The 26,713-nt window shown below is 43.7% G+C and overlaps 1 protein-coding gene across 3 annotated transcripts; it reads left to right on the top strand.

Moving 5' to 3' along the window:
• Window positions 1-1,380: 1,380 nt before the first annotated feature.
• On the top strand, window positions 1,381-25,579 carry Mrpl3 (mitochondrial ribosomal protein L3). 3 transcript variants are annotated; one of them, NM_053159.4, is made up of 10 exons: window positions 1,381-1,625; window positions 2,534-2,718; window positions 3,708-3,799; window positions 5,138-5,236; window positions 10,012-10,111; window positions 12,177-12,237; window positions 19,489-19,597; window positions 21,888-21,965; window positions 23,275-23,352; window positions 25,106-25,579. In NM_053159.4, exons 1-10 carry the CDS (start codon window positions 1,534-1,536, stop codon window positions 25,256-25,258), a joined length of 1,047 nt encoding a protein of 348 aa, NP_444389.2. In that variant the 5' UTR covers window positions 1,381-1,533; the 3' UTR covers window positions 25,259-25,579. The 3 variants fall into 3 exon arrangements, with proteins under 3 accessions (NP_444389.2, NP_001351441.1, NP_001351442.1); NM_001364512.1 differs by having other exon boundaries at window positions 2,628-2,718; NM_001364513.1 differs by lacking the exon at window positions 25,106-25,579 and having other exon boundaries at window positions 23,275-24,580.
• Window positions 25,580-26,713: the final 1,134 nt, after the last annotated feature.

The raw sequence follows: 26,713 nt of genomic DNA on the forward strand, positions 1-26,713 counted from the left end.
GCATTGAGCTACTTAAACTGGCCTTCCTACAAGTTTAGTGACCTCCTGGATACCATTGACTGATGGACACATACAATACTGAACACAGACTATTGTATACTATAGACATACAAAACACTAGATATTGGTGATAGTAGGTTTTGTTTTCTCTTATTCTCATGCATAGTAGATGTCAAGGCTCAATGAATATGCCTATCTTAAGTATCTGTGAAGTCAGGTAGCAAGGACAGAGTGATGCATTCTTTTCTCTGAGTCTCAAAATATTACTGAGAAGCTGTCAAGGTACCCACAACAGCACTTAGTGGAAGAACAGGCAACGATTTTGAGCCCTCACGTCTAAGCAATAACTCTCTAAACTTTCTAAAGCAGGTTACCCAGGTCTTTAATTTTCTTTCTTCCTTCCTTCCTTCCTTCCTTCCTTCCTTCCTTCCTTCCTTCCTTCCTTCCTTCCTTCCTTCCTTCCTTTCTTTCTTTCTTTCTTTCTTTCTTTCTTTCTTTCTTTCTTTCTTTCTTTCTTCCTTTCTTCCTTGCTCGCTTGCGCTCTCTCTCTCTCTCTCTCTCTCTCTCTCTCTCTCTCTCTCTCTCTCTCTCTCTCTCTCTAAAGAGGAAGCTGAAAGGCCAAATTGCTGTTTCTACTTTTCCAAAAACACTGATGTAACTGAGATAGGGTTTTTGGAGTAGAGAAATGAATGTCTAGCACATACAAGGTAGGACGACCTGGGGCATAGAAGATACAGTACTGTTGTAGCTGTATCACGATCATTCTGAAACTTTATGGTAACACTCTTTCCTGAAACAATTGCACCTGGTCTCAACTCTATGAGCTGCCTCTCTAGACAATTCCGGTTTAAGGTCTTTGATGAGTTGAAGAACGGCCTGGGACTGTTTGTGCTCCAGCCCCGAAAGTTGCATGTGGTCCGGTTTTGTTGTTTTTGGTTTGTTTTGTTTGTTTTGACCCCACTTTATTGTTAGCATACATCAGTCCTATTTCAGTGTTAACTCTGTTCATCTGTTTTTGGCATGTACATAAATTTTAAGTACTTGCTCCCTTAGTTATAATATAGAAATAACTTCTTTAAAGGGCTGGTCTTGGGATTAACCAATATAAAATTGCCAAAGTGCGACTTACTTAGCACAGTGAGTTTTCCCACAGTGAGTATTATTGGAGGTGACTTCTCTTTCTTTAGTTTACAAAGAAATTTTTATCTTTTCTTGTCACATTCTCCTAAAGTTTAAAGCCCCAAACGTTCTTTGCCACCACTAGAGTCAACCATCTAATCCATTGGCAAAGTAGAGCCATTTGGATACGGAACCATAGTTACAGGTATGGAGTCTTTACCCGGACCGCTTTGAGAAACGGACCGGAAGTGGCCCGGCTGTGCTTTTCCTCCGCGGAGGGCATTGGCGGACAAACGGCGTGACTGCTGTCCCAGGCCTACTACGAACTCCTGGGGTTTGGGTTGGGGACTTGCTGAAAGCTCCGCGGCGGCGCGGCGGGAGGTGTCGCGAGCCGAGCCCTGCCCGGCCACTTCCATGCCGGGTTGGAGGCTGCTGGCGCAGGCTGGCGCCCGGGTGCTGGGCTGTGGCGCCAGAGGCCTAGGTGCTGACCCCGGCTTAGAGAGAAGGTGGGTATGGGCAAGAGGTGGTGGCGGGGGGCGCCGCCCACTCAACTATGTCCTTGAACAGAGATTTGGTTTTGCCGCAGAGGGTTAGAAGTGGAAGGGGCCATGTGTTCAAGGGGGTAGCATAGAAAATTAAGAAAGCATCGTTCAATCTAAAGCCTTGAAGGAGTAGTGGGGTTTTGTTTTAATGTTCAAGGAATTAGGGGTTAGCTGCGACTATTAGCAGCAGCAAGAATGTCTTCCAACCAGCCAGTGCTGGACTAGACGTTGTGTTTGTATTGTAACCTATATTAGGCCTTGTGTCCGGTGAGCAGACCACTGTCGTGAAAGTTTTTCAGATAAAACTGAAACTAAAGGGAAATAGGTTGTCCAAAGTCACTCAGCTAATGAGTAGAAAATCACTTGTAATTCTAAGCTGGAACTTCCTCACTACCAACCAAAGTAGACTGCCCAGAGGTTTATTTAGGTTCTCATCCACCCCCACCGTATGCAAAAATTAAACACACTTCCTTCCTTCCTTGCCTCAAGCTGCTAATCTCCTTCTTAGTGCATTTGCTGGACAGGGGTTGTGTTCTGTGGTTTTTAGTTTTGTTTTTAAAACTGCTTATTTGGTAGTTTGTTAACATTGGCGATGCCACTCCATTAGAAAACTGTCAAGTACAGATTCATGTGGGTTAGTAGTCACTCATGTGTTTCTTATTAGTTAGGTAGGATTGTTTATTGTTAATGAAAAGATAAATTTAGCCTTCAGGGTAACCATTCTTGGTTAAAGCAGAAGCCCCCGTGTTATTATAAGAAGTGTTAGGGAAAATGGACAAACCACACCATTCCCTGAGGCCGTGAGTGCATTATCTAACTGTGGCCTCCCCTACATTAAATGGAAATAATGACTTGATTGTTTTTGTTTCCAGAAAGAATATCTTGTTCTTTGTTAGAAATCTCCACAGCAAGAGTAGTACTTGGTGGGATGAACATCTTTCTGAAGAAAATCTCTCCTTTGTTAAGCAACTGGTCTCCGATGAAAATAAAACCCAGCTGACAAGTAAACTGAATCCCTTGAAAGATGAGCCGTGGCCTTTACATCCCTGGGAACCAGGTGAGGTGTAGGGATTTGAGATGTGACCCCTTAATTACAGTATGGCTTGATGCATGAAAATGGTGACATATGACATCTTGAATTTTCATATCTGTTTCATTCTGCTTTCGTCTGCCAGCTTATTTGTTTCCAGATAAGTAAAAGACCTCAGGAAGGTGTTTTGTAGGTGTGAGGTGAAGCATTCTGCATATATTGTCTTCTTTAGATACAAAGAATATAAAATGAAAGGTAGAAACCAGGAAGAAGAGGCTGGAAAATCCAGTGTAAACTGTCCTGTATTAATACAGCTACTTTCAGTTGGGATGCTTGTGTGCTGTTTGGGAAGCATAGTTCCAGAATCAGCATGTCCTATGGCATGTATGTATGGCATGTATGTATGGCATGTATGTAGTATAATACACTAAACCCATTGGTGGCCAGACCAGGCAGGATGGGGCTTTTCCTGTGAACGTGTGTTCTCTGGAGTTATTGAGACACTTTGTTGTCTAGTGACAAAAGTTCAAGTCTAGCCTGGCTTGAGTTCCTGAGTTTGCAGCTTCTAACTCCTGAGTGCTGAGTTATAGGCATATACCCTCAGACCTGGCTTATGCAGTACATGAGATCAAACTTAGGGTCTTGTCCTTGCAAGGCAGGCACTCTGCCAATGGAGCTACAGTGCCAGCCCCAAAAGTTCTTTATAGAGGACAGCTTAGTAGAAGAGAACTTGTGGCATGTATGTAGTATAATACCATTTAATGCCTTAGAATTGGAATAGATGTTTTCTCATTGATAATGCTGGACAGGAACTAAAACTACAAAAGAATAATAATGGAATTATATATATTAATACTATTATTATATGAATACTGTTATTTTAAAGCTGAAATGTTAGAATTATCTTACATTTGCTAATTTTACAAACATTTATTAACCACCAGTATATTGTACCTAATATAATTGAAGATAATTACATCTGTAAGTAGTCTTGAATATATTATATTTGTTGGCAGGTTCTTTCAGAGTTGGCCTCATCGCCCTGAAGCTAGGCATGATGCCTTTATGGACCAAGGATGGTCAAAAGCATGCAGTCACATTACTACAGGTAAGAAAACATGCTTATAAGGGATATGTGTGTGCCAAGATCTGTGCACATAACCTGCATTGGTTGAAATGTGTATCCCAGACAGAAAACGGTGTGGTAAAGAAGAATATGACAGATAATAGTAAAGAGCTTTGCTTCTGACGGTTCCAGGAAAGTTGATTCTAGCCTAAACCAGTTTTCTCACAATGGGATTAGAATACTTGGAGTAATGCCTAGGCAGGGTAGGGTAGCATAGAGCCTCACGGATCATCCACTTAATTCATTCTTAGAAAGTGTCTCAAGCCCATCATGTTCACAGTAGTTCGTTCAGGCCCTGACTGTGATTGTGATCTCCTTGCTGACAGTCAGAGAGGACTCTGCTTCCTCCGGGGAAACCACATTTTATTCACCAAGAGCAGTCATTCTGAAATGGTTAAGGACTCAGGCTCTGAGGATAAATCCTGGCTCTGCCACTTGCTATGTTCATGAGTGCTCTAGCCTCTTCTCTAAGTGATATAATTCTATAAGAGGAAAAGTTAGGCCTCACTGCACACTGTTACTGTGAGGACCACAAGAGATGACAAATGTCAGCTCCTAGAGACGGTGCATAGTGTCTGGAAACTTTCAACTGCTTTCACTATAGAGAAAGCACAGATGAAGTTAGACCATTACTCTAGATCATTCTGGACAGCTCAGTGTCCTGGGTCTAATCTCAGAGGTGTGATGATGGTTAAAATATAGGCTGTGCACGCTTAGAATGTTAACAAGGTACAGAGCCTTCATGAACTATTATGGTCTGAGTGTGGATCAATAATGGCAGACTGGTACAACCGCACAAGAAGCAGTTTATTACTGTGTGTCAAGTTTAGGCCTATGAACCCTGTAGTCATTGTCTCGATGGGTTCTCTGGGAAGTCCCGGAAGGTGTATGCCATGGTTCTTCTTCAGCACTGTCTCAGGCACTATGGTGTTTAATACCCTAGAACTGGAATTCCTAAGTGTTCATCAGTGTGGAGAACAGGTGATGACCATTCACACAGTCTGGGGCAGTGAATGGGGTTACACATAGCAGGAAAGTGAGCTTCGCAAATGCAGTGTTGAGCGAAAGGCAGCTCTCCTTACTTAGCCAGAGGTTTAAAGTCTGGACTGGGACTTGGGTTCACTGTACCGTATTCCCAGGGGATGCTCATGCTGATTGGGGTCACAGTTTGAGAAGTGAAGATTAGGGAGAGGCAGGCACAGTCATGGGATTATAACTCTTTTTTAAAAATAATTATTTTTGCTGTAATCCTGACTGTCCTAGGTACTCACTGTGGCTGGTGGATCACGTTACAAGCTCAGGTTTTATGTTTGTTTTCAGGTACAAGACTGTCATGTGTTAAAATACACTCCCAAGGAAGACCATAATGGAAAAATCGCAGCCCTGACAGTGGGCGGGAAAACCGTGTCACGCTTCTATGTAAGTCTATATTTTCATTCCTAAAATACTACATGTTATTAGTTTTAGCTCTACATACGTTCATGTTTGCAGAATGTTCTGTAGTCACAAACTGACACTGACCCTGAGGCCTGTCTGGCTGGCAGAGATTTTGGGTTGACTAGACTTCACAGAGCCACAGTGTTTGTACATCGGTGAAGCGAAGGTTAACGTGCTCACTGCCTGTGTTGGGTTCATCACAAGGACTAAACAAGCTTCCTCTAGTTGCCTGGACTGCCTGCCGTACACTCAGCACATCCTGGGTCCATTTGTTTGATTTTGGTTTTTTCATTTGATATAGGGCTTTCCTGCATAGAAAAACATAGATATTTTACCCTTTTTTTTTCTTGTATGAAAAAAAATCAATTTTACACTTAAAACCAGAAGTTCATAAAAATTATTGTTACGTATTTTAGAAGGAACTTTCTGTTTGGGATGCATATGAACCCACATCAGATTTCTTTTTAACAGATCATTGTTTCCTAAGTGCAGTGTTAACAGAATGCTGACTATGTAGCGTGTTAGAAAAATGCCCCCAATTAATATCTTCAAGGGCGAGTGAACACACCACTCATCTCCAAACAAATTTAGGTTTTTGTTGTCATTTATGAAATAAACATGGGCAAAAATCAAGATGTAACCATACTGTCTGTCACATGTAGCTCATATTTCTTGCATGCTCTTGTGTGACTTTTCCTATGGAGACATGAATGAACTCACCTCAGAATGAACCCACAACAGAGCAGAGAAGCTAAGCAAAAGCCCAGCTTGTGAGCCCGTGAGATACTGGGATCACTTGGAGCAGTATGTGTGAGGGTTGCACACAGGAGCATGGACAGCTCAGCCCAGCCCAGGCTGGGTAACAGCTAAGAGTCAACAAGCCTGGAACACTCGCTCTGCATTAGGTGTAGACAACTCCTGCAGGCAGCTGGGCTAACCAGGGTGCCATAGATGTCTGCTATCTCCACGGCTCTCAAGAGGGCCTCGTGAGTCCTCATGAGATGCGGTTCTGCTCTGACAAAACTGGGAGGTTCATTTACTCCTGAGTCTCATGGAAGGAATGTGTCACTAAGAGGAGATTGGTCCATGGCATGGAGGTGCTTGCCACAGTTAACTCATTGAGTGTTTACTACATGCCAGGATCATGGTGTGAAGGCTTTTGCATCCATTATCACATGTAATCACTTCAGCCTCTGGCACAGAGGAGAGATCTTCTGGTCAGGACTTGGCTGACCACTGATAAGAACAGGAGAGACTCCATGACCCTACAAACCTGATGTTTCTGGATACTAACCCCTGGGAACCTCAAGCTGCTAAGAGGGATGAATGAAGTAGTTCATAAATCAGCATAAATGCTCCAGAACTGGAGACACCCAGTTTGGGGGAGAACCTGAGCAATTCTCAGGAGACCAAAAGCGACAGTGGGTGTTAAAGGGACGCTTGTGGGAGTCACTTCTTTGTTTTTATACAACTAATGTCTTTTCCATTATCAGTTTTGTAAATGTATGACCTTATAGTCTTGACATCTATAAATTAGCCATCATTTGGGACAATTTATTCTACTCTAAAAGATGTATCAGTAAGTGAGTCTTCAGACATAGCAGAAAACAGGGCTGGAGAGATGGCCCAGTGTTAACACTAGCTGCTCTTGCAGAAGACCCAGGTTCAGTTCCCAGCACTACATGGCGGGTCACAGTCATCTGTAACTCCAGCTCCAGGACATCCTAATGCACTCTTCTGTCCTGTGCAAGCTCTAGGCATGTAGATGGTGCACGTACATACATGCAGGCAAGACATACACATATAAAAATGAGTCTACATTGTTTTTTAAAACTAAGTAGGAGATGATGAAGACATGGTGCATAGGCAGAGCGCTGATCCTGGGTTCCTCCATTTGCGCCTCTTCACCACCACCCCCCTTCAGCATCCTTTTACTCGTAAAGATAGGATTTGGAGATCTCTAAATTCTTTTCCAGTTCTGAAGCTTATATCAATTCTGAATCCGTTAGCTCTTAAAGAAAGTGTGCTCGGGAGCACAATTTAATATAGTCCCTTTATGTAATGATGAAGATGTGTTATTGATCAAACACAACAGCATTTGCAAAATAGCTAGTACTTACTAATACTTTTTTTCAGAAAGGTTAGTATTCTACTTTCACATTTGAGATTGCTGTTCCCCTCTCCTGCGTGTATAACCTTACAGTGTTATCTGCGGTGAGCGTGCAGCACAGTGAGGATCTGGAGGGTCACGAGCTTTTCTTACACTGTGGGGGATGCTAGCCATTCAGCTACGTAAACCTTAAGAGTGGTCACTTCTCAAAGGTCTGTTAGAGAAGGGGGTTAGAGAGGATGAGTGTGTAGCAAGATGATCAAAATATGTGCGATTATCACAGTGAGACCCACTACCCTGTGTCATTAATGTGTACTAATAAGAAAAAGAGAAAGTTACTTTGCCAGTGTGGGAAGCACTCATCATTTATAATTAAAGTGTTTTTGTTTAAAAAGGAAAGAAATTTTCCAAACTAAAAATGTACCAGCCACTTACATGTTTAGCCCTCAGGGGAGCTGCAATTAGACTAACGATATAGAGGGTTTGTTTTTATCTTTTAGTTTGCTTTTTGGTTTTTTTTTTAAAAGACCTATGAATATCAAATATTGAATAGTTGGGCACTCAAAATAAGTTGATTAAAATAGTTTTATTCATAATAAGGCTAGAACTGTTTTTTAATCTACAAGGAATTTACACCCAAAAAAAGTAGGCTACTTTGTTTTTGCTATTTTTGTACCTTATAAAAACTGACGTGGCGCATAGTGTCTCTTTGTAAGAACAGTAAATGGCCCTAAAAGTTGATTAAATCAATTCATCTTGGGAGCAGAGCAGTGTTTTCATTGTAGGGAGGATAATTGCTGAGGAATTCTGCAAGAGACTCAGCCTCATGGACGGGGCTCCCCACGTGTGACAGTGCCATCAGCCTCTGCACTGCCTTTCTGAATCATTTCTTTGGAAGTTTGGAAAGGAAGCGGGCAGGGCCGAGCAGACTGTTCGAGCACTTCTGCTGTCGCTTCTGCTGAGCATTGGCTGTGCCCATGGCTAAGACCTAGTTTTATAAGATTGTGATTTTAGTTGAAACAGTTATTCAATTTTAGTGAAACTGAAAAGCAACTAAGACATATATATTGTCTTAATTCTTTTATGTTGGAGTCTAGTGGTAATGTAGGCTATGATGTTCATTTTAGCTATTTTGTATCAAAACATCAAAACATAAGGGTTTCTTCTCAGAAGTTTCTTGGAATACTCAAAGTCTTATGTTAACAAAATAACATTGTGCTTGATAAATCAACTGAGCTATGTGAATGTTGAAAGCAAATTTGAAAACTTAAACCAAGTACATTTGAATTTGAAACACAAGAAAGTAACAGATTTGTATGGAAAGCCTCTTCTCTCTTGCAGGCGTGAGTGTGAAGGAAGGTGAGAAAGGGCGTAGGAGTTCTCAGCAATCGAGAAGGGGAAGGGCAAAGAATGATAGGACCTGTCTTTTGGAGGGAAGAGAGGGAACAATAGCTTCTCAAGAGAAAAGTGTTCACTGCTCAGCCCCATTAGAGCAGCAGTGTTCACTGCACAGCCCCCTCAGAGCAGCAGTGTTCACTGCATAGCCCCATTAGAGCAGCAGTGTTCACTGCTCAGCCCCATTAGAGCAGCAGTGTTCACTGCTCAGCCCCCTCAGAGCAGCAGTGTTCACTGCTCAGCCCCATTAGAGCAGCAGTGTTCACTGCTCAGCCCCATTAGAGCAGCAGTGTTCACTGCTCAGCCCCATTAGAGCAGCAGTGTTCACTGCACAGGCCCCTCAGAGCAGCAGTGTTCACTGCTCAGCCCCCTCAGAGCAGCAGTGTTCACTGCACAGGCCCCTCAGAGCAGCAGTGTTCACTGCACAGGCCCCTCAGAGCAGCAGTGTTCACTGCTCAGCCCCCTCAGAGTAGCAGTGTTCACTGCACAGGCCTCTCAGAGCAGCTGTGTTCACTGCTCAGCCCCATTCAAGCTGCAGTGTTCAGTGCACATCCCCATTAGAGCTGCAGTGTTCACTGCTCAGCCCCCCTTAGAGCAGCAGTGTTCACTGCACAGGCCCCTCAGAGCAGCAGTGTTCACTGCTCAGCCCCATTCGAGCTGCAGTGTTCAGTGCACATCCCCATTAGAGCTGCAGTGTTCACTGCTCAGCCCCCATTAGAGCAGCAGTTTTCACTGCATTCAGGATACAGTCCACTGAGCTGCAGGTATAGGTGATTTAGCAATAAGAAAGACTGTAATATGTATCACAGTGGATGTAGATAAATGGTCTAAGGAATAAGAAAAATAAGCTGACAAAATGGTTCTTTTGGACAGTAAACCGGGAGGCCTGAATTAGAGAGCAGCTCATCTGAAAATCTATTGGAAACATCCTGTGAAGAAGGAGACTAGTGTAGACAGAGGACCTGAGGCCAGTGTGGATGGCTTTCAAACCAGCAAGGGCAAGGGCGGCCAGGCTGAGACTTGTGCACACGGTTGGATGTAAGCAGCAAGGTGATTTGATCTTATGTAGATAATTAGTTTAGATATAATCTCATCTCCCTTTAGTGGTGGGAATTAGATGGTGTTGATTCAGTAGGGAATAAAGTATGCTTTGATTTTTCTATTTTTCTGTGTGTTTGTAACTTGGTTTGGGGCTCTGCACTCAGGTCATTTGTGCTGTTTCATGCATCACATGTGCTGCTCTTCCCTCTAGAAACCTGACTCTAGATTGGAATTTTACCGAGATCTTGGACTGCCACCAAAACAGATACATAAAATCTTTCATGTGACAGATAACGCTGTAATTAAGCCAGGTAATCTGAGGTCGGGAGAGGAGGGAGGTAAAAATACCGAATATGTGGTTTGTTTAATGTCAGCCCTTTCAGTAAAGCTAAACAAAACACAAAGTCCCAAACATGTATTTTTAAATATAAAACCTATCTGATTTAATCACTAGGAACAAACAGTCTTTGTTTCTGGTAAGTGGGGAAAGCTGTAGGATCCTCTTTGTTTTCCCTGAGAGGGAGGAACTCTGGTGCAAATGTGGGGAGTGACACGTTTATAAAGAGCCTCTCCAAGTAAGCGCTCTAGCTTCAAAGTGTGTTCATGGTTGCAGGCTAGGGCTCTGCTAGGAACAGTTACACTCCCTGAAGAGAGAAATGCAGCCTCAAACAGAGCCGCAGACGTAGCCCTGGGAGAGTTAGTTATCTCCCGTGCATGGAATGTCAGCTTAAGGACTGGCATGTGATTATACTGATTCCTGTTGATGTTCGGCCTCGGGAGAGCTCCATGGTATTTGAACTTACATTGCAGCAAAAAGATAGTGAAATTTTTAAAGTTTAAATTTCTAACTTGAAGGCAAAGTAATTTTGAATTACAAAATTAGTATAAGTCATATCATTTATTGGTCTGATTTATAATAGTATTCCACTTTAAATATAAAGGAATTGTTCTGAAATACTTTGTTCTGAAGAAAAGTTTAGTATCCACTTTGATATTAGCAGATTTAATTTGTCCAGGCCCTCTGTTCATGTTTAGGATCGTTGTAAAAGTCAAGTTCATGTTCATTTTTGCTGGAGTTCTAACCATATTAAATAACATTTCTGAGTCAGTGATGGTCACATTGCAGTTTGAGTTGTTCAGCCTTACAAAAATGAGGTCTCTGTAATCCCTTATTTTTCCCTTTTTTAATTAATATTTTTGATGGATAAATCATTTGTATTTATTTTATAGAATATAATGTGATATTTTGGCATACATAGAATGAAGTCTCTATTTAAATCCCCTTTACAAACCTAGATTAATCTTACCTTAAAGAAAATGCTCTCAGCTGGGCATGGTGGCACACGCCTTTAGTCCCAGCACTCGGGAGGCAGAGGCAGGCGGATTTCTGAGTTGGAGGCCAGCCTGGTCTACAGAGTGAGTTCCAGGACAGCCAGGGCTACACAGAGAAACTCTGTCTCAAAAAACCAAAAAAAAAAAAAAAAAAAAAAAAAGAAAGAAAAGAAAAAGAAAATGCTCTCTTAAACTCCACTGAACCCCTCCCTTTGTACTAATTAAACAAACTAGGACCTCCAGTTCATTCTCAGCTACATTGGTCCCTCTTTTTTTAATCTTTTGTTTGTTTGTTTGTTTGTTTGTTTGTTTGTTTGTTTAAAGGGTTCTTAATTGGTGATAGAGTGCTGACTCTTACCCAAGATAACAAATTTTTAAGGTCAGGGCTGAGCCTTACAAGTGCTGAGTATCTATAAAGACAGGTTTTGTCTAACCCAAAGACCTAAGCCTATGCTATGTGAGAGAGACTTTATCAGTATTGTGCCTAGAGCAGAAATAATCTGACATGAGCAGGTGCCATATGAATATATACACCATAATCCATACCCAGCAGAGGAGAGACTGAGTCAGGTTGGCACAGTTCCTCGTCCTCTGGATGATGAAAGACTGCATCAAACCCCGCCTGTTCCCCTTATGTAAGTGGACACTATATTTTAATTCAGCATACCTATTCACTGAAACAACCAGGAATCATTAAACGTTGCTTGCCAGCAAGGGGACAGTAACTGCCACGGACTCACTCATTTAGAGCAGCTCCACCTCGGCTCCATGAAGGTGCTGGCCTGCAGGAGTAGTCTGGAGGCTCAGTGGAGCACCAGGAGCCTTGCACGGGGCGGGGACCCCTTGTTCCTTGGCTTTCTCATCATTAAGTAGGCCCTGTTTGCAGATGGCTTTAGGGTTTGGGTATCTCTGATGCTCCTAATTGCTGAAGATCTGTGAGCATTTGAAAGCACTGCTGATAGCTATCTGGGCCAAGTATCTGTGGATGAAGTCCTTTCTGTTGCTGACAGATAACATTGATTTCTCGTGTTCTTTTTCATGCAGGGACCCCTCTTTATGCAGCTCACTTTCGCCCTGGACAGTATGTGGATGTCACAGCCAAAACGTAGGTCCTCAGTGGTTCTCCTTTGCTTTGCTTTTCTCCACAGGGTAAAGTTCAGAGCGGGTGAAAGTACAGTCTCGAGAGTCAGCTCATAGAGACAGACTGCTCACATACGTCTGTGTGTAAAGTCACTGACTGCTGGTTTCATATACAAGTGTACATTAGATGAACTGAGATGTATGCTTCCAGAAATGGGCTCAGAGGAAGATCACATGACTCGAGTGCTTTCCCAGTTAGGTCTGCTTTAAAGACCAAGATCTAATTGTGAAACACAGCTGAGCAGGGGTGGTGGGCGACCCCAGTGACTACTGCAGTTTGACTCCAGGTTCTTTCTAGTCACCGGGAGTTGTAAGATTTTATACTATTTGTAAAAGTGGTTGTTGTGTTTAAGTGTGTCTTAGTGTAACTGTAAGACATGTTTGCAGTTGTTTTAACAGAAACTAAAGGAGATCCCACACCTCAGGTCCCCTTAGGAGCACGATTTAGATTCAGGGCTCTTAGTGTGAGGTAATGAGTCTCTGCGGGGAAAGGTAAGCCCTCGTATATTCCAGGGCCTAATGTAGAGATGACCGTTTAACTGCCATGACAGAATGCTGACCATGGTTCATTTAGTCTGGACTAGAATTCTGGGGACTTTAACCACTTCTGCCTCGAGATGTAGCAGTGTCTCTGTGACTCCACGGGCTCTTCCGATCTTAGAGAAGTTACTGCTCTGTAATGTGGAGTAGATGCTTGTCCTTGTAGATGCTTGCAAACTGGATTCTGCTGGCAGATGGAACTCACACAACCTAGAACAGCCAGAATTAAAGCCCCGGTTGCTATGTGTTGTTCTCTCACCATGGATCCTGACTTCAGTCTTCTGTGTTTGTTTTCTCAGTCACATGACAATGTCTACAAAGATAGCAGCACCAAGAGCCTTCAACAAATAAAGGTGTCTGTGGACTCTGGGAGAGGGCAGTTTGTTTGCATTTATTTTGTGATGGTGACCAAACAGCAGTTTTCACCCCAAGAAACTGATGAGTGTGGCCTTAGGTTCCTTACAAAGAACCTGATGGCAGTTGAGTTTCCGCACCATGACCACCTCCTGTCAGACATAGGCCACTGCCAAAGCTGCTAGCTGCCTTTCTTTGTCCAGCTCTGTAGAAGTGAAGTGGGATAGACTGGTGGTCAAAGAGTCTTTAGGAGATTCTCAACCTGTCCCTTTTGTTCTCCCCAGTAAAGTCTCCTTCTTGTCTCTTAGAGACTGTTCTTCAGCTTTCCTGAGCTTTGTTAGCTAGCAAGTGAAGACTCGGTTACAGACCAGATTATTTTACTTTTAAATTTATGAATTACTACCAGTCCTAAGATGCCATGCATTAATCCTGTGAGTTTATATACAGTGCTGTGTGAATCGCATTCCATACCTTGCAGGACGTACAGGCTGCTCTGAGAAGGCATGGAGTCAGATGCCTTGGTCAGCAGGTGACTTGTGGCCAGGCTTGTGACTGGTTTGGTATAGAGCTTAGTTTTTCCAGGCCTGTGCTCAGTAGATGCTTTCAGCTCATATACTGCTGCTGAGCTGCGGAGTGTCTTTCTTTCCCCCTTCTGGTAATTCCAGTCTTCTTGGATAGAGAGGAAAGGTGGGGGTGGGTTTTGTCTGGTTGGGTTTTGTTTCATTTTGTTTTTGTAAGGTTCTATTTCTAGAAAACAATGATTTGAAGTTATGTGGCAGCCTCCAGGATAAATAGCAAATGATGACTAGGGGGACGGGTTCCTTAGGATTGAAGTAGTGATGGTCTGCTGGGAAGAAAGCAGACCACACCGAGGAGGTCCTTGCCACTGCATGGCTGCGGCACAGCATTCGGTTAACTTCAGTATGAGAGGTGAGTTGCCCTGTGGAAGCTCACTGTACGCTGGTCTGTGTCTTCATGTAGACTGACTTCCCCGACACCGGCTTGAGTTAGATTTCACATAGTTTTGTCTTGAGTATTTGCAGGGACCGTGCCACTGTGTTAGCATGTTGCCACTGTGTTAGCATGTTGCTGCTGTCCGCCTAGGGTTTACATGCCTGTAGGCTGATTGCTTCAGTTTGAACTCCAGAGAGTGCAGTGTTGGCTCCTTAGCTGTGCGGCTTTTACCTGTGCTATCTTCCTGGGCTGTGGCGTGTCTGGACAGCCCACAAGTATTTGCTTGTTTTTCGTTTTCCCTTTAAGTTCTTTAGTGTATGTCCCTCGATGCTCCTCATTTGGAAGGCACTTCCTGTTTTGAATTTAAGCTCTTTGGAGCCTATGAGAGAATTGTTTTCCCCATTAACTATGAATGGAGATGTCACCTTTCAGGTATAGGTTCTGTGTCCCTTCATTTTCTTTCTCCTGTGACTGATGTGGGGACAGACTTTTCTACTTTGTCCTCCATTGCCAATCCTTTAAAAATTCAATTTACTCTCAATTCGGAGCAGTAAATTATGTAGTGAAACAAGGAGTGGTTAGATTATAAAGAGATAATATTTCAAAAATAATAAAGTGAATGGTTGTTTCTAGAGGAAGGCTAATTTGAGAGGAAGTGTTTTAGAGTTGGATCTTGGTTTATTGTTTAAACATAGTGGCTATGATTGCTTTCCTAAATTAAATCTACCAAGCAACTAAACCCAAGTCAACAAGACTGGAGATTACTAAGTAACCGGTAAGCTAGAGTCACAGCTGAAAGTCATTGCTCAGACAGCTCTGAGACCGAGGCAGTTCCTTAGCTCTTATTACTTCATCTTTAGCAGAAGGGCTTCCCGCACTTGGCTCGAGGCTGGCACTGAGGACCTACCTGCTCAGGACCGTTGTCTGCCATTCCCATGTTCTCAGCTGCCTTCTGTTTAGAGTTTAAAAGGAAAGTCCTACCCTCAGTGAGACATACTGTGAAAGAGGAGTAGAAGGCATGACCTCATTAAGAGTTCTTATACATCAAACATCTTTTGACTCAATAGCTCTAAGACAGATGTAGTCAACATGCAAATGAACGTACATTTTAAAAATGTGTTTACTTTAATGATTTATTATTTGGGTGTTTTGCCTGAATGTATGTCTGTGAGGGCAGCAAATCATTTGGAGCTGGATTGCAGGCAGGCGTGAGCTACCGTGACGGTGCTGGGAACTGAACCCAGGTTTTTGGGAAAAGCAGCTGGTGTTCTTACCACCGAGCTATCTCTCCAGCCCCAAAAGATGACTTCTGGGTTTCTCTGTGTAGTTCTGGCTCTCCTGGAACTCACTTTGTTAACAAGGCTGGCCTTGAGCTCACAAATTCATCCATTTCTGTCTTCCAAGTGCTGGGATTAAAGGCCTAAAGACATGCACCACCACTGCCCGGCCTGAATGCACATTTCTATCCCCAGTAAAAGTACTCACAAAAGCAGGTGCTCAGAGGGCCTGTACATGAGGCATTAGGAAGGAAGGGTGTCTCAAAGATTAAGGAAATGACAAAGTGAACGTTGGTGGCAGAGAGGTAGGGAGACTCCAGAGAGGGACAGAGGACAGCCATGTTTTCACAGGAGGCCATGGGCCTCTGAACACTGGCTGCATATTGATACTAAAGAGTCATTTACTTTTTAAAGACTATGGTAACCATATGTGGTTTGTAGTTTAAAAGTGTCCTTAGCTTTCCATACTGCGATATTCATGATGGAGATGGCTTTTCGGTACCCTATTGGAGCTGCAGAGCAAGAGAAACAAGATGAGACAGGGCAGGCCTGGAGTTGGTGGTCAGTGGTGGATGCTCGGGCTTCCTTATAGTCTGTTCTTCAGTATGTGCAATGATTTCATAATAAAAATTATTTTACTAAAATCCATTTGCATTTTTGGATTAGATTAATCTCAGAAAAGTTCCCAGAGACTAATTGAAGAAGAAAATAGATTGCAGAGGTTTACGGTTAATTTGATGAGAAAAGAGAAGGAAGAAAAAGATAGATGTCACTGAAGCCAGTGGGAAGGACAGGACTTGGGGGCGGGATCGTAGAGGTGTCCTAAGAGAACTGGGCAGAGACGGTTCTGAGCAGAGCAGTTTTCTCATCTCTGCCCACCTCAGACGCTTGTCCCTGCCATGCAGTGTAAAGAAGTATCCGATGATTTGATTTAAAACCATGTATGTTGTCGATACTTGGGCTGTCGTCATGATATGACAAGGAGATGAAAATCTAGTGACCTCTAGAGATGAATGGGATGAGTTGGGAAATAGTAAGTTACGCATTGCCTTCTGGAAGGGTTTACAGTTATAACCAAGCCTTTAGAGCAGTGCTTCTCAACCCCCTCATGCTGGGACCCTTTCATGCAGTGCCTCATGGTGTGGTGACCCCCACCATAAAACTATTTCTCTCTGTTTCGTAACTATAATTTTGCTACTGGTATGAATCGTAATGTAAATATTTGATGTGCAGGATATCTGATATGTGACCCCTGTGGAAGGTTTGTATGACCCCCGGGGTCAGGACTCACAGGGTGAAAACCACTGCCCTGAACCTTTCTTTCCCTTTTCCTTTTTCCCCACAGCATGACAGTGGCAGTGATGGGTGTTAGACACACTTCTTTAGGCTGGGCCGTGGGCTAAATAAGGCATGATCTCTGCCCTGTGTGCAGCCCATAAGAGAACACGGGCCAAGGAACAGCGGCAGGTCTTCTAAGTTAGAGAGACCTTTAAACAGTCTAAGCATCTAAATAAATTCATTTGTGTTGTCCTTGTTTTCAGATAAGCCTTACTAACGTTGGAATGTCTAAAGTTGCATTCTCCCTGGCTTGAATTTTCACTTGATTTCTTTCTGCAGCCATTAGTTAAGCTACACTGGGTAGCTAGGAAGAGTGGTGCACACCTGCAAAGCCAGTCCTGTGGGAGACAGGAGGATTGCATGAGTTCTAAGCCAGCCTGTGAGACAGTACGCTGTAGGCCAGCCAGGGCAATTGCCTGTCTCAGGCAAACAAGCAGGCAAGCAAAGCCCCACAGTGGGGGAGGAGGGTGGAGTTGGGCATCTGCCTTGGTGTGGTTTTCTGTAACTTACACTGTTAAGCGCTAAGCTAAGTGAAGATGAGTTCATCCCTCGCTCCCTCCGCTCCTGGTTCACTTTTGTTCTGAGTTGGTTAGCAGCTGGAGAAGTGAGACGCTGGCTACCTGTGCTTCCGGGAGCAACAGGTGCACCCTGGCCTCCGCATCCTGAATTAAGCCCATAATTGTGGTGTCTCTTGTGTTTTCGCCTTTTGTTCAGAAGTTATTTACTGAGGAGGTTCCCGATGTACACAGTGGGGCTCATGAAGTGTTCCAGACCCAGACTGGAAAACAATCTGCAATTAGCTGACACATAATTAGCACTTTCAGGGTACCGCTTTCATCTTGTAATCATTTACTCTGAAATGAGCTCAATTATCGTCTGTAATTTACCTGCTTGCGAGTTTTCTGGTGCATGCTCTCACGCTGACTTTTTAAGGCAGATAATCAGTTTGAGAACTCAGAAGGCAGTAGTGAACTTGTACAGAAGGCAGCCAGTGTGCGAAGGTGGTACTTTTAAAGCATGTTTCTGCAAGATGGCACTGCTGGTCCCACCTTTCTGCACTTAGGCGCTACTTGCTAAATGATGGAAGACTTCCAAATTACTCTTCACTTATTTCTCTTCATTTTTAAATTGCTAAGCTTTTTACATTACTTTGCAAGTATGCACTGAAATTCATTGTTAAGTGTAAATATGAATAATTTCTGAAGCATAGTTTCAGTATTTGATCCTTATAGCTTCTCTTCGGTGTTCAGCTCTCTATAGGATTATGCAGTAATTTTTCCATTGAATATATGTTCCTATTGTGATAGGAATGCTCTTTTTTTTTCTTAGTTATTGAGGAATGAGAAAGTATATGCTGGCAGAAAGAGGTGCATGCTACAGTTAACTTACTAACAAGTCAGTGTGGTTTGAGTACACGCCTGAGGGGTTCTGTGTATAACTTTGAGTTGTTTTTATGCTAAGTCCTTGATTTATCTAAAACTGTTATCCAAGTCCTTCCTGTCTGAGAATTCTTTCTTAATAAGCACAGGGCAAGGTTCTGGGGGGAGCAGCGTGGTTTTCATGCTGTTCTCTAATTGATCTTAACAGCATCTAGTCATAGCTACACTGCATTACGTTAAATTAAATTGCTATTGTCTAGTGAAAGGTGAAGAAAATCTGCACTTTAAGAGCACATAGATGATGCCTGTAGTAGATCTACAAGTCCCCTGGCCCTGCACAGGATCATTTGGAGGGATGTACTTGACATTCAGAGATAGCCTTTAGTAATGTTTAAACTTGGTGGTGTTAGTTTGTTTCTCAAGCTAACAGACTCTGCACAAAAAGTATATTCATCTAAAAAATAATATTTAAGTTGTTAAGAGACTACCTTTTTCTACTTTTGCTTTTCCACTAGCTTCTTTTTCACCACAGGTCAGGATCCATCTGGTGCCATCTAAAGCTACTTGCCCAGCATCTAGAGGTTTATTTATTCAGTGTTCTGATCTGTGCACTAGCTGTTGCTTTCTGACTTGTTGTCCTCACACAGTTGCAACCTCAGTGTCTGTGGTTAGAAATTGAGCACACTTGCCTAACTGCATCTGGCTGAGGGTCTCTCCCAGGCCATAGTCACATTGGGTCCTGACTAGAGAAAAGTTGCCTCCAAGCTTACTAGCATAGTTGTTGACAGCAGCAGGGCCTCTGCTGTTGCCTGGAACAAACCTTGTTACTTTGTGGTCCATAGGAGTGCTCATATACTGAAAGCTGCTGCTTGTAGTGCCTAGGAAGCAAGAAAAGAGAGTACCAGAGGAGGGTCTCTTATAAGCAAGGCTCACATGGACATCTCATCTCAGCATATTATATTCATTGAACCCAGTCAGTCCCAGGCTCCTGGGAAGAGGGTTGAGCCCAGCATCAGCCCTGGGGAGGGGTCTCTCGGGTCCGACCTGCTGGCTGCTGGCCATGCTTGTCATGAGATGAAGCTTCTAGAGCTTTGTAAGCACCCCGAGATTATGAGGGTGAGCTTCATAGGTAAATTCCCCAAACCTAGCTTGCTGTTGTCTTACAGTCTTGACGTAACATTTTATACAGAGCTAGGTTCCAGCGGGAGGTGCAAACCAAGACAGATAAAGAAATGTTCATTTGCAGTTTGGCTGGTATGGCCTTTTCTGGTTATTTAGATAAGAAGACTTGTTAGAACTCCAAAGTGCTGTCAAAAAGTAGTCAGAAATATTTTATACTCCATTCATTATGTAAATTCTAACTTTTCTCCCCAGTATTGGTAAAGGTTTTCAGGGCGTCATGAAAAGATGGGGATTTAAAGGCCAACCTGCTTCTCATGGTCAAACAAAGACCCACAGGAGACCTGGCGCTATCTCAACTGGGGTGAGTATAAATAGTGGCGCTCACTGAAGGAGGTGGGACTTGGGCTGGGGCTCGTTCTATAGCCCAGGTTAGCCCAGATCTTGCAGGACTCTGCTTAGCCTTGGGGGTCCTGGTAGCTGTCAGTCTTCCGTGGGCCTGGCCTCACCCATTTTTCTAGTGCATGAGTACCTGTGGGCAGCACTCTCTGTTCCTGTCTTCTCCGGTGTCCCATCTGAATTATTACAGCACCTGAAGGTGGCCACCACCTCACATACTAGTTTTGCTCTGAAGGAAGCAGTTGTTTCACATTGTCAAGGATAGCGTATAGGAAGGGGGAAGCCATTGACAGAAACAGAAGTAAACAGTACTGCACTAAGAATGCCTCTGCTGGTGGCTGAGGTCACACACTCCGTTCTCACAATAAAGCACATCACAGCTCCTGCCCCTCAGGTACTAAGTCCTCACTTACCAGATTGTGTTCCAAGTTGCTGAGTTTTTGTCACACTGTCTCCTGAGAGCTGAGGAGAGGTCTGTTCACAAGGCTGCCAGGAAATAGGGTCAGAATCCATGATGGGTGCCCGGAAGCATGCAGCCCTGATGAAGGTGGCAGCAGGACCTTGGGGAAACTGCAGGCATTGCCTTCCACACCGCAGAGCTGCTTCTGGCTTTGCCCTAAGTGTGTTCTCCCCAGGACAAGGCACGAGGTGCTCCTCCTTGTTACTTGGAATAGCAAACATGGATGCCCACAGGGGTTTGTGTAGGTTAAACTCATAGCTCTATTTAAACAAACAAACAACATTTTCTTAGAAGAGAAATGGGTGAGACCTTTAGGAAACAGTGGTGACTTGCAGCAGACTCAGGGTGTGTGTATTTCGTTCGTCCTTGCTAGTAGAAGGGCCGGGAAGATGCAGTGAGACTGCCTGCCTCCAGGTGATGGTGGGCAGGCTCAGTGGAAGATGCTCTTTGTATGCTGAAGTGTTTACCCCTGGAGCCTTGCTAATGGTTTACAATTTCAAAATAAAAACCTTTTGTTCATGTTTGAGGGGAGTAAATGCAACATGAAATATAATTAGGAAATGAGCTTGAGTGTTTCAGCTGACTGGCAGCCACACTGAAGAGGAGGGGAAGAGTAACTAAGTCAGGTATTTTAACATAGCTGCCTGGTTATCTACCGTGAGTGTAAGTGTAAACATGTACTCTTTGGGCTGGAGCAGTTGAGGGATTGCTGAGCAGCAGTGAGAATTCAGCACCTGAGTAACAATTCGGATGTCCAGCAAGTGCCCATGGCTCCAGCCCCAAGGGATGTTACACCACAAGTGTAGAGGCACGACACAGTACACACATGCACAGATACACAAGTAAGGAAAATCATACACAGCAAACACATACAAGTGTTACATTTAGATTTGCTTTTTGCACTGATGGCAGCAATTCATAAATAATTTTCTGTGAATTGTAGGATTGAGCAAAAAAAAATACATATATTGGTGATGGAAGCCTAGAATCTTGTTCCTCCGTTAGAGAATCCTGTGTCATCAGTCTGCTCCAGCCTTGTGTGTGTTTTCATGAGTGTGTCTGTCTGTCTGTCCGTCTGTTTCTTCACTTTGCCTGCTGCAGTGACCTACAGAAGTGCTCCAGTGCAGTGGGTATGCCTAGAGTGCAGGGTGTGGTCTAAGCATCCTGCCCCACAGACAGGAAGCCCTTCAGTGGTTAGCTTATTTAAAACTCCAGCACTGGAAGGACACAGTGAACCCAAGATGCCCTAGACAGGAAAACCAGGAAGTGCTTAGACATGGGAAGGAGACACAGACGCCTGCTTAAGGAGCTTCCCATTTAGCAGAGCTGAGACAATTGTGGCTTAGAGCTGAAAATTCATGGAGTACAGAAGCTGAGGCAAGAGAATCAAGAATTCAAGGCCAGCCTGAGCTATATATATAGCCTTCTCTCAGGAACAAGCAGTAACCCCTTACCCCCCAAAGAGAAAGGGGTTCCTGCTGATATAAGTGAATTGCATCCATGAGTATATAAGAAAGAGAACAAAATGGTTCCTGCCAGCTGGCTAATCCCTGTAGACAGAACAATGGCATCCTGCTGCCTGGTGACTGTCACAGATGATGAGTTCCGCCAGCATTGTCAGTGGATACAGATCAAATGGTGGAAGCTTGAGAGAAGCTGGACTTACATCCGCTTTCAAGTCAGATTGCAGATTAACCATCAAGAGAGAGTGCTAGCAGTAGAGGGGACCAGTATGCTTTATACATCCTTGGAATCAAAGTTACTGTAAATGTGAACTTTGTCTTTTGTTATTCAGGATATTGCCAGAGTCTGGCCTGGAACTAAAATGCCCGGGCGAATGGGAAACCAAAACAGGACAGTGTATGGACTGAAAGTAAGTCTGTAAAGTGCTAATGTAAGTTTACATGCAAAGGCCAGAGTGTGCACTGTGTGGTGTGTGTGTGTGTGTGTGTGTGTGTGTGTGTGTGTCCTGAACAAGGGTGCTTTTTAACTGTTAAAGGTGTAGGGCGTGGGGTTAAGTTGTAGATGTGGAATTAGAGTCATTCAAAAGAATGAAATGAGTTGTACTGTACTGGGCTTCTATATGCTTATACTTTCATTAAAACAACAAACATGCATGTATTTATATGTATATAGCTCAAAGCATAGAAAGAACAAAATAAGCTACCATAGCAACAACACCCGGAAATGGTCACTGATATTGTGTGTGATTTTTCCATTTTTATTCACACATAAAATGTATAGATTCTGTATATATGTTTTTTATAATTATATCAGGGTTCTGGCGGGGGGACACTATTTGGCTGAGTGGGTGGATGTGTGACTGAGTGGACAGTCTGATGGATCCATGAAAGGATGGTTCTAGGGTTCCCTTCTGGTTGTTATATGGATGCTGAGAAACCCACTGTGGGCTGCCTCCAGGCTGAGGCCCTGACTCACTCCAAAGCTCAGCCAGGAAGCCCAGTGATGGGAGTTCTCAGGCTGGAGCAGAAGTCCGGAGAAGACTAAAGCCCAAGCACGGGTGGACCCTGGGTCCTTGGTGCAGGGGGACTGGAGTTGAGGTGGCTGGGACAGACTTCCAGGACAGAGGGGACATACTTCTCTCAGCCGCTTTCGTTTACTCTGGGCCCCTGATGGGATGCGAGTCATCGACTGAGTAAAAGTCTACGCTGAGACTCCCTCACAGGCATACCAGCTCAGTCTCCTCAGCCCAGTCAGTCAACCCTGAAGTCAGTTACCAGATAAGTCGACGTCTCTTTCCCACCATTTCTATTTTACCTCTGTCACGGTGTTCTGGGTGGCATTTATTTTCTTACTGCCTTTATTTTATTTCATTTTTGACTATTACTTTGCAGTTGTGTGTTTGTTTTGCTGAGATGTTTTTAAAGGCAGTCTGCTTAGCCTGCTTACTTTAGAGATTAGATTCAGGCAGTTAGGAATTCCCAGTGGCTAGTGTAGAACAGTAATGGTAGCCACACTAGAGCTGACCGCACCTCCTTCTCAGTCAGCAGACTCCATGGAGCTGAGGGAGTCGCCAGCTGCCACACTCAGGAAGTGAGGTGCAGGTCCTCGCAAGTCACTAACACAGGGCCGAAAGCTTTCAGCCTCTGCTTGGCCTTCCATGCTGGTGTGGTCGACTGGAGAGCGCTTCCATCTCACTGTCTCCTCGTTCCTTGTTGCAGGTGTGGAGAGTGAACACCAAGCACAACATAATCTATGTCAATGGCTCTGTGCCTGGACATAAAAATTGCTTAGTAAAGGTATGTACGGCTGTCTGCTAAAGGTGCGTACAATTCTCCTCCTCGTTGCCCGGTCCTTTCCATGAATTCTCTCCGCTCGCTCGCTCGCTCGCTCGCTCTGTTCTGCAGCTTCTAAAGAAGCGCCTCTGCTGCCGCGTGCCCTGCCCCGGCTCTCTTTGTAGGAGCGTCTCAGAAACAACAAAAGCCGCGCTGGAAATAATACGCTGCACACTGGAGCCAGGAGTCCAGCAGTCTGTGGCAAAGAAGGCTTCAGGGAGGGGAGCCATTGCCCAGTGTCCCTCATCTGTCTTTCCAGAAATTTGGGGAAAGAATAAGAAGTGCTGAAGTGGAGGCCAGGGTCTTACTGACATGCCACTCAGTCACACCTGCCTCCCCAAACACCTGCTGTCCTTGTCAGAACTAAAGAGAAAGGGAAAAGGGAAATAAGACTAACGTGTAGACCAGATAGACTGAGGTAAAGCCTGGGCGCTTCCGAGGATCTGCCGTGTGAGTGGGCTCATAGCTGAGGTGAGCCCGTCGCTGATGCCCCAGCAGAAACAAATAGAGACCACAGTGTGAGCTGTATACTTACTACATTAGATGTGTTCATTTATACTGGGAACAGCATCAGAGCTTTGAGACGGGAAACCCTCAGGTATGGTGGATACATAAAAGTGATGAGAAGTCACTACTTGCATCCTATGTGACAATGTTTATCAGATTAGCACACAGTTTTCTTATAGGGTGTTTTCCTAGTTAAAGCTGAGCCTAAGGTTGGGCATTGGAGAAAACGGAATGTGATGGTTCCCTGGGCAGCGTCTTGGCCACTTCCCGATCAATTGTAATGAGGGGCATTAAAATAGAACTCTTTTTATATACTTAGTTGTTCCTAACAGCTGCTGACTAATTTTGACTAAATTATTTATTTCTCATTGTTAAAATGAACCAGCCCTATTTTATTGTTTATGTAAGTGTATTTTTTTTTCTCTGAATTGAGTCTACAGAAGCTTTGAGGATCCCAATATTATCCAAAACTAAAGTTCAGCATCTTGGATCTTATCAGCACCTCTGCTAAGGGACATCTGCTGTGAATCCAGACATAATCTGAAAGTTTTCAGGCCATAAAATGTTCTCAGAGCTTCTGTAAACACTTGTGGGTTTCTTTCTCTTGTTTTTGCTGAATGTCGTCATTCTGTCTTTAACTTCTCAGTTAGAATGCTCCTTGCCAAATATAAGCTACTTTCTTTAATAAAATTGTTATGTCCTTTTTTGTGTTGATAGACTTAAAACTAACAGAAATAGAGTAAATTCCATGTTTTTAAGCCTCAACCTCCAAAATTGTATTAGAGTGTAGAAAACAAAGTAACAAATCAGGCAAACAGAGCGCACAGCAGACTGGACGTTGCTAAGTGTTAACTGTATTTAGTGTCAGACCTTTATGTTTGAAAGATAAATATGCATACAAAAGATACTTGACATGTACTTCTAAACTATCCATCCTATTGGACAGTTAAATACATACTTACAGGTCACAGTAAAGTACACAGTGGTCAGCAGTGGCTTTATTCTCAGGGGCTAGCTGATTCAGTTGAGGAAAAACAATTAACCAAAATTCCTAGAATACAAAGAAATACAGCAGAAGAGCTGTTCGCCTCTGTGTGGAGTGGCTGCATTCATGCTCAGACGTGTAGAGCGGAGACTCTTTGTCGGAGGTCCCTTTACAGGCCAGCATTGGTAGCACATATGAATGAGAGGTTTTTCCTTATTCTCTCAGATCAAAGACTCTACACTGCCTGCATACAAGGATTCCTGCAAGAACCTGCCTTTCCCCACCTACTTTCCTGATGGAGATGAAGAAGAACTTCCAGAAGATTTGTTTGACGAGAGCGTGTGGCAGCCCAGTGAACCTTCCATCACCTTTGCCTGATGCCCGGGTGTGGCAGGACTCTGTGCTTCGTGCACTTTGATGAACCAGATCAGGAATGGGAATCGCATTCCCGCGGCTTAGTCATGAGAGCATGCTCTTGTTTTTATCAAAGGACACAAATGAGTCACTGAGCCCTCCCTTCAGCCTGGTTAGCAAGGTTACTGCATTAAACAAACAGTCGCATAGACTGAGTTTGTTAAAATTAACAATTTGTGAAGATCAAGACGCCTGTCATTTATAGGTGTCATTCTTTAGACATATTTCCCAGTCTAGGTTTGCGTTTGTTTTTATAAACTTTTATTAAAGATTTATCTCTCAATGTCTGGTTGTGAAACAGAACCTGGAGGAACTACATTGCTGCCTGTTGGATAAAAGAAACCATTTCTTAAAAATATAACATTCTTTTAGAGTTTAGAAACTTAATGGGAGGAGGACTTTTTTAAATCTAAATTATAGAAACCTACGTGTTAAAATGAGGACTTAGTGGATACAGAGCCCAGCATAGCCTGCTGTCTGTGGAGCAGCCACTGCTGGGCTCTGCTGCTGAGCATGGGGGGACATATGGGCAATTCACTTCTCAGAACTTGGCTCCTGACTTGAGCGTGAGCCTGACATGCCACTTCTGTTTTCTCTTGAAATCAGGGATCATATTGTAACCAAACTGCATTCCAATTAGCCATTTGTACCAACACTGGTGCAGGTTATTAACTGTAAAATGGGGCTAGTACTGAGCCTTGAGTAATTGTGTAAGCCTCGGAAAGGCCAGCTATTAGCCAGCATGGTACACACCTTATCCCAGCCCTAGAGAAGCTGAGGAAGGTAGTGGATTTGAATTCAAGGCCAGCTGGAGCTATACAACCAGACTGTCTAATAATAAAACATAAGGGGAACCAACCGGTCAAGGGTACTAGCTTAGTTAGACTAACTATGAGCCGTCACCTTTTAGATCGATAGAACCTCTATCCTCCCTGTTAGAGCAGCCAAAGCTGGAATCTAAGGTGGATCAGCCTGTCTCCATGATAGCTCTGGCTTTACTGGATAATACCAGTTGTCATGGCCTGAACTCTGAGAACATTTCTCCCTGGACAGGGAAGGGAACTTAGATGTCAGTAGTAGTTGGCTTTAATTTATTTAATTTGTTTGTTTATAGTTTATTATATTTATTTTATTTATTTAAGGCCTTTAAGTACTGAGGTGTAGATGAAGGGTAGCCTATGGGAATGGCATTTACAACTGTCACAGGTTAGGTTGAATGGCATCGGACAATGTCTCAGTATGTGGTGGGGATGCAGATGCAGCTATGGCCAAATGTTTTCTTTGGTGTTAGGAGTGTTAGAATTTACAGTCACACAGGAGCCAAGTCAGCACAGAGGGTCTCATCCACAAACTCTACCAGTCTGGGTGGTCAAAAGAGCTCCTCTTTGAAAAAGAATATCAGTCACAGTGAGAGCATCT

The sequence above is a fragment of the Mus musculus genome, chromosome 9, assembly GCF_000001635.26.
Source record: "Mus musculus strain C57BL/6J chromosome 9, GRCm38.p6 C57BL/6J".
NCBI lineage: Eukaryota > Metazoa > Chordata > Mammalia > Rodentia > Muridae > Mus > Mus musculus.